Source organism: Macadamia integrifolia, unplaced genomic scaffold (assembly GCF_013358625.1).
Source record: "Macadamia integrifolia cultivar HAES 741 unplaced genomic scaffold, SCU_Mint_v3 scaffold3320, whole genome shotgun sequence".
NCBI classification, from domain to species: domain Eukaryota; kingdom Viridiplantae; phylum Streptophyta; class Magnoliopsida; order Proteales; family Proteaceae; genus Macadamia; species Macadamia integrifolia.
The window spans coordinates 12,633-21,031 of record NW_024869394.1 but is presented as its reverse complement, the minus strand read 5'-3'; the positions used below and the strand labels follow the sequence as shown (position 1 = coordinate 21,031).

At 38.2% G+C, this 8,399-nt stretch overlaps 1 protein-coding gene and 1 pseudogene across 1 annotated transcript; both read left to right on the top strand.

The window, feature by feature from the left end:
* Positions 1–283: 283 nt before the first annotated feature.
* On the top strand, positions 284–2,249 carry LOC122068008 (11-beta-hydroxysteroid dehydrogenase-like 4A). The gene is made up of 6 exons (XM_042631828.1): positions 284–676; positions 789–981; positions 1,066–1,151; positions 1,245–1,376; positions 1,465–1,629; positions 1,733–2,249. The coding sequence occupies exons 1-6, from the start codon at positions 494–496 to the stop codon at positions 1,925–1,927; spliced, it is 954 nt and encodes a 317-aa protein (XP_042487762.1). The 5' UTR covers positions 284–493; the 3' UTR covers positions 1,928–2,249.
* Positions 2,250–5,517: 3,268 nt separating this feature from the next.
* Positions 5,518–6,466, top strand: LOC122068007 (annotated as a pseudogene).
* Positions 6,467–8,399: the final 1,933 nt, after the last annotated feature.

Sequence of the window (8,399 nt, the reverse complement as noted above, 5' to 3'; positions counted from 1 at the left end):
CACCATTATATGTACGAATGCATTTGAGAGATTTCCCTGTTTCTCTTTCAACCATAGCATGAAAATTTTTAAGACGAAGTTCTGATACATGTCTCACATCTTTGAGAATCAATTTACAGCCAACATTTGTCTCAACACTTATGTCACCTATCCCCATAATTTTTGAAGTACTCTCAGCTGGTCTCCTCTTGACTTGTGAGGAAGACCCAACAAATATAAAATCACAAATGGCTTAAAAACCTAATTAGGAAAGTCCCAAATAGGAAGACCCTCCAATAGTTTCTAGCTTGACGAAGATCCAATAAGTTTAAGACTTCTTTTTTATTTTTGAGGTAGAAGATAAGATTTTAGAGTAATCTATGGCAGAAGGCTTGGAGGTACTATAAAACTATTAAGAAGCAAAGGATCCCTTTGCTACTCATTAAGTTAGAACTCCAAAATTTAGGGCAGGATCTCTTTCCCCTCCAATCTCTGAGTTTGTTGTAATTGAGCCATGGGATTGATTCAGAATCTGCTGAACTTAGTGATTCCCCCAATCACTGTAGTTTTTATTTTTCTCATTCTACCTTTTCTCTCCTTTTTCAAGTTCATCCATTTTATTCTCAGACATCTCTTCCCTGAGAAAATGAGGGGAAAAGTTGTTCTCATCACTGGTGGTGCTTCAGGTATTGGAGAGGTTAGTTTCAATTTTTGTTCCTTTTAAATAAGTTATGATTACAGATATATGAATCCTGAAGAAGAGAAATGGTTACAGATATAGTTTCAATTTCTATTGTATTGATTTGCAGCATCTGGCTTATGAATATGCAAAGAAAGGAGCATATCTAGTCCTTGTTGACAAAAGAGAGGAGAGACTTGGGAAAGTTGCAGAGAAGGCTGGTCAACTTGGTTCCCCTGATGTGTTAGTTGTTGCTGCAGATGTGTCACTTGTTGATCAATGCAAACGATTCATTGATGAAGCTGTGAATCATTTTGGCCGATGTAAGTATTGATTAAAACTCATCCTTAAAAGCTAGCCATTAAACAGAGGGTGCCCAAGTCCTTATTAAATGTTTTGATTTCCAGTGGATCATCTAGTATGCAATGCTGGGATTGGTAGCTCTTGTACATTCCAAGATATGCCTGATGTTACAAAATTTTTACCTGTGATGGTAAAATCTTATCACTCTTTTGTTTGAGGTTCTTTCCTCAAGCCAAGTGGGAAGCTTTTGTATTCTCTAATGAACACTTTTGATTGTGTGTAGAATGTAAACTTCTGGGGATCAATCTATCCTACTTATTTTGCAATTCCTCACCTCAAAAAGTACAAAGGCAAGATCATTGTGAATGCATCAGTAGCTGGGTGGATGATTACACCAAGGGCAAATGTATATGGAGTAAGAAAAAGGCATCAACTTATCCTTTGTTTTTCTTACACTTCTTTCTCTTTTAATTAAAAACCCATTTTCCATTGCTATCTTTCAGGCAAGCAAAGCTGCATTAATAAATTTCTATGACAATCTGAGAATCGAAGTAGCCCCGGAGATTTCGATAGTGGTAGTTAGTCCTGGTTTTATAGACTCAGAGCTTACCCGAGGGAAACACCTAACCAAGAAAGGGGAAGTTGAAGTTGATGAAAAACTAATAAAGGTAAGACACACTTAAATTAGCTAAGAGTCCTCTTTTTTCTTTTTTTTTTGGTCTTTTTTCTTGGGATTCATATCAATTTTGTCAAATGGGTATTGATGAATAGGCGGCTGGAGGAGTTGGAATTCCAATTGAGAGTACTGGGGACTGTGCAAAGGCTATTGTGACTGGGGTGTGCCGCGGAGACAAATACATCACAGTGCCATGGTTGTATAGCATGTTTTACCTCCTAAGGATCTTCTGCCCTGAGTTGGTTGAATGGATTTCCGGCTCGCTGTACCGTACCATGACTAGAGACTAGAGACTAGAGACTTGATGAAACTATGAGATATTAGATGCCAATGGACAGGTGAAGATTCCTTATATAGAATTTATAGGTGAAAAGACATCCTCGTTGTATTTAAGGATGTTGTTAAAGATGTTGAGATGTTCAGAGTTAATAGAGTTGTCTTATATCGATTATCTTAGACTTTGGATGTGCCTTTATATGTTATTGGACTATGTCTAATTAATAATTTAAGTTTTGGGTTAGTTCCCCCTTCTCAAGGTGTATTTTGTAGATTTACTTTACTTAACAATGTAAGTGCATTGGCGAATAAACTGGTTATCTCCTTTGTATTTTATTATTGTATTTTTTATTTTTAGTGAGACATTATTGTCACTAGCTTCACCCATAACTTCCCACACAATAACTTTTCCCACTATAATTGTTAACCTCACACCACAATGTCATAGATTGCATTAGGGGTAAAAGTTTGGCCCTGACAATCCGAACCTGTCTTGGCTCGCCTTGAGCCCGAACAGGGTTTGGACCAAGTCTTTTGACCCTGAGTTCTGGTTATGGTTGAAAAACCCCAACCCTGGGTTAGGGTTGAGGCCTCAACCTGGCCCAACTTGACCCAGCCCGGCTCGAAATTTAATCTTGCATCTTTATAATAGAAATTAGGGCTCTAATAGGTATTTTATTTTTTTATAATTTTTTAATATATGAGACATGAATGGAAAAAACATGTCAATCAAGGTTAACCCAACCATTATAGAAGTCAAGGTCAACCCAACCCAGGTCAACTTGACCCAACCGATGAGATCACTAATTATGGGAGAGGGTGTGACGTTGCAATCAAGCCCCCACAACTCAAAATATCCATTAAAAAATCATAGTAATAACCTCCCTTCAATGCCTAAGTTTTCTTCATCAAACCATCTTCCACGAATTGATAAGTTAAAAGGTTACTCTGTGATACATTTACAGCTTCTTGCATTGCACGATTTAATAAACAATTTACTATTTATTTACACAAGAGAATCTTTATGGTATATACTGAAATAATATATCCCACCACAAACAACTACTCACTAACTCAAGGATAGAATACACTTTTGGATGGTTTAGGCTTTCTTTGATATTAATTTTATTTTTGTTTTTCTGACATAAATACGTGCTTGCAAGTCATTGGTAGCGTTATTTGTGGTTGTTTAAATAAATCAAAATAATACAATCACACCATTACACAAGGTTGATTAAAAAGAGAGAGAGAGAGAGAGAGAGAGAGAGAGAGAGAGAGATGGGTTTTGCTAAAATCATTTGAATCTTCGTGGAGGAGCATCAACAGATCTGATATTAATGCATCTCATGCATCATCACTGTGAAAAAAAAAAAATTTATCCTTCAGAGGGTTTATTGGCCCTCTCCTCAATTCTCGGTGGTGATGTTGGAAGAGAACTTTTTGGCAACCAAGAAGTGATATTAAATAAAAAGAAATGCGGAAAAGTTCTTGAAGTAGGAAGGTGAATTGCCTTCCCACAACCCCACATAATGAATCATGAGATAAAATAAGGGTATGTTACGTTATGGAAAAAAGTGCTCACCATTGGAAGCAGTGAAGCACACCACCTAGACCGAGCAAGTCAGAGGCACAACTGGCCTCAGTTCAAGCCCAGTCAATTGGCTTAGTCATGACCGAGCTATATCCCCAGTCGACAACTGCTATCTAGGTCTGATACAAGTCGACCGACTCACTCTCATAATTGGACCAGTTACCGAGCGATTGGTCTACACCCATATATGAAGAATGGCATGCATGGACAGCCACGCCATATCCAAACTGCAACTAGAGGCTTAGCTGCACCTTGAGCCTAGCAACAAGCCACCTGGTGCTTGGGATAAGTAGGTAGGCAACTGAACCGCCAAATTCATATCGCTTGGCATTTGCTAGGTTTTGGGTTGTTGCCGGGTCCGAGTCATCATGAAAGGTTTAAATTCTCCTCCACTGTAAAGCACGAACCTCAATCATTCAATGTTTGTCATCATTGTTGGGGCGGGTGGTAAAATTGGATGTTTACAATGACCTAGAGGCTTCGGGATGACACGCAACTGTCCATGAGGCAAGCATGTGTGGGGTGCGCATTATGTCCAAGGGAGTGTCTCCGATTACTTCTCAGAGTTATTTTATTTTATTTTATTTTATTTTTTTTAGAGATAGATTTTTGGAAAAGAAATTTGAAATCTCAGTGAGAGCGAACTTCTGGTTCTGAATTTTTTCTTGCAAGCTTTCTCTGTGACTTTGATCTGCAGTATAAATCATTCATGAATTATAATATGTGATCCCATTCTGGTTCTGGAAATCTTTGATATGTCTCTCTGTAACCTCTATTCTGCAGTACAAATTATCCATGAAGTGATAATCAGTTTTATTATATGATGATTGGTAATAAGATCTTGATTATGGTATCTTAATTTTGAATTAATCATTAACTCAATATCTCCAGTTTTCATTAAGAATTTCATGGAATCATTTTTTTTGTCTACCGCATGCTCTCAGATTGATCAATTTTAGGTAAGATTCCAAATGATTCTTCCTAGCATGCCATGTCTTTTAATAATAATCATTTGAATTCTAAGTTCTATGCTTGGTCTGATCACTAAAAAGAAGGGAAGAAGGTGGAGCTCCTCTAGATTTTTTTTTAAAAGAAAAATGTGATGTTTGATTTCTTTCTTTAAGATCTTAGACCCAATAAAATATGTAATGAATAATCCCTTAACTTGACAGTTTAGATTAATCCTAACACTTCTATACTTGGTTGCCTAAGACCCATTTAAGGCTTATGTAATAAGACATTGGGTTCAATCTTGAATCGGTTTTAGGCCAAGTTTGCATGATTTTATAAGAAGGGTTTTTGACATGATCCCTTCAGTATGGGGCTGCAGGTTTATTTGGGAGCAGATCTGTTTTTGATAAAGTCTTGGAGGAGATCTTATTTCAAAATTTGAATGGGTTCTTTTAATGGATCATATTTTTGGATCTTAACTTTTTAAGGGCTTAGACCTCAGCCTTGAGTAAACATTGATGTAAGAATTTGATTACCCAATCGACTTGGTCATTGAATCTCTTTACATTGATTCTCTTTAATTTGAACCTAGGTTATCTTAGTTGGGTTTTGATTTTATGGTCCCATTAGGACTTAGGTTCCGACTTTAATTTTGACCCATCTTGAGATTGATATTAGAAATATCATTTGGGGTTTGGGTTCATTTTATTTCAAATAAAAATGGGTGGTTGCATTTTGGGTAGATCTAATCAAGCCCAGCCTGATTTTGGTCGAACAGTGGGCTGGACTCCCTATTTGGGCCATTGATTGGTTTTATCTTAAAAAAAATATATTTTCCATTTAAAACAAAATGTATTTTTCAGATTTATAAAATGCTTTCTCTATCTTTTTATTTAGAGAAAATTGCAACGCCATCCCCTGAACTTTGGTCTTTAATCAATGCCACCCCCTATATTTTTCAAAATAACAAAGACACCCCCTATTAATTGAAAAATACCATATCCATCCTTACTGCTAGCCATCCCTATTAAGTGATGGAATAACTGTTAGTTATTTTATAAAATGCCCAAGGCACCCCTCCCCTCCGGCGAAGGTTCGCGGCTACCCATTCCCTCTGGCGAAGGTTTGTCTTCAATGGTTGTAAGTTTAGGGTTTCCTAACCGTAAACATGAACCAGACAAGCGTCTCTTCTACGCCTATGGTAATGCCGCCTCTCTATTCGTCCAAATGGGTGCCTACCGCGGCGGCCCTAGAACCTTTGCCGTCGTCGGCCTCTCCTCCAAGCCTCTTCACATCTATAGCCGTCCCTGGTTCAAATGCAAGTGGATCTCCAACAAACGCTACAACCCCTCCACTAAGACCAAGGCCTATAAAATGTTTCTTGTTTAGGGTCGTCGTCGTCAATTGTACCTTCTCTGTAAATCCTAACTAGGACAACTCCGGTGGGAAACTCCAGCTCTACGCTTACTACACTGAGTTGCCCAAAAGGTATGAGAAGATGGTGGTTTTGGAAGAAGAACCATGGTCTCACAATGAATCCAAGTACCACCCACCGTATAAGTACGAGTATCTCTACTGTGGGTCATCCTTATATGGGAACCTGAGCGCTGCGAGGAATAGGGAATGGATGGCCTACCATGCTTGGTTCTTTGGGCCAAGCTCGCATTTTGTATTTGACAATGCTAGAGGAGTTTCGTTGGCAGTGAGGAAGGCGTTAGAGCCATGGGTGCGAGCCGACAGGGTCACAGTTCAGGACATTAGGGTGAAATCAGAGTTTGATGGATACTATTATAACCAATTTTTGGTGGTACACGACTATTTGCGTTGGTACTGACACGTTGCGAATTGGACATTTTACTTCGATGTTGATGAGTATATATATCTACTCAAAGAAAACACATTGGAATCTATTCTCCAGAAGTTTTTTGATTATACCCAGTTCACAATTGAACAGAATCCCATGTCCAGCAAGCTTTGCTTGAATGATTCCACACAAGATTACTCAAAGTAAGTAAAAATTGAAAGATGCCTCTAGCGTAAATTTATGATTGGGTTTCCTGTGGCTTTCCTTTCTTCGAAAAGCAGATGCTTCAATTGGTATAAAGAGGAAAAATTCTTTGAGGACTTACTAGTAATTCTAGTGGATTTCCCTTCTCTGTTTCTTCACCGGCGAGAAACAAAGGGATTTCAATTGGGAGTTGAAGACTAACAACCTTCGACAAAGGGAATTGGTAGCCGCGAACCTTCGCCGAAGGGAAGGGGTGCCCATGAATCTACGCCGGAGGCTGGAGAACCGATAGTTGCAGGTTTTGGTTTAGAAGAAGGGGCAAGGGTAAGGTGGTCAAATCACCTTGAGTGGGGTGTTTTGGGTATTTAATAAAATAACTAACAGTTATTCCATCACTTAATAGGGATGGCTAACCATAGGGATGGATTTGGCATTTTTTAAATTAATAAGAGGTGTTTTTGTTATTTCGAAAAGTACAGGGGGTGGCATTGATTAGAGATCAAAGTTCAGGGGGTGACATTGTAATTTTCTCTTTTATTTATTTATTATTTTTTTTATGCACCTTTGTGACTTTAATCATACTTGATCATTTGTCCCTAGGTGCCTGGGCAATACTAATTGGCCCTAGAGTTCAGTTCGACTCAAGTCTTCTGTTTGGTCTAGCCAAGAGATTGAGATCTCTATAATTAGGGGAACCCAATGGTGTCAATCCCAAACCCATCTCAGATTTAATCCCTTGTACTGTTGGGTCTACTTTCAAAAACTCATAAGAATTTTCAAACAAATATGCCATACTTAGGTTCTTTTTTAACTTTGAGTCAGCTAATTGGGGATACCTTCCCCAGTCATTGGAACTCGCCTAAACCCACCTCATTTTGTGTCATAAGCCTTGAGTCTTCAAGGATTGACCCATTCATGGTTAATTCCTTTATTCTAGGGCTTACATTCCTAGTTCATCAAATGAGCTGGCATTCAAAATAAGTTCGATTTTATTCTCTTTTTTCTTAATTTCATTTCTTCCTTTTTTCCTTGTTAGGGGTGTCCTTGGGAACATGGCTTTGAATCGTAGCTTAGGCCGTGCTAGCTTAGGGTGGGCGTGGCTGGCTTACAATCGGCTCGTAGCATAGGTCCGTGGGATTAAGATCTTCATTTCAGCTATATCACCATCCTCACTCATTCATCTAGCCTTCCTCTTCTTATTTATTTATCCTCACATATTGCAACCTTCCTTTTTTTTTTTTTAATGCTTGTATCATCAAGTAAATAAATTTCATGCATTCTTATCATATATGATTCTTTCCTTGATTTAATGTTATTATATATTAAGCCATTTGTTATTATAATTGTGCTCTTTTTTTTTTCTGTTAACCAAGGTGTCCGGGCCAGCTTACACGCACTTCGACTAATCCTCGGGGAGACTAGTGCAGTAATCCATAGCCACGATCTCCACTTAAATTGTAGATATACAAATATGGAATCGAACCTAGGACTGTGCGCCTATCCACACAATCTCCAATTTGTCCTAGCCATCTGGGCAACCCACGTATGAGTTATTATAATTGTGTCCACACATACACACACTTGAACCCACCTTGGCTTGACATACATCTAAACCTAGAAACTCAGTTATGATAAAAAACTTGGACCCAACCTAGACTAGGATCTTACTTATGAATTGCATTAACTTAGTACGCAGGGTTTACACAGGTTTAGATAGAGGAGATCGACCTTCAGGTCTGGCGAGGTGGGTGTCTAACACCTTCCTAACTTGTAAATTGACACTTATCTGGATATTTGGATGTGAACCATCCCATTATCTAGTAATGAGTCATAGTTTTATCTCTCCCTTGAGAGAAAGATATATTTTGGGTCCTCGGCCCATCATCCTAAGTGGCGATTCCTTTTTTTTTTTTTTTTTTTTTTTTTTTTTTTTTTT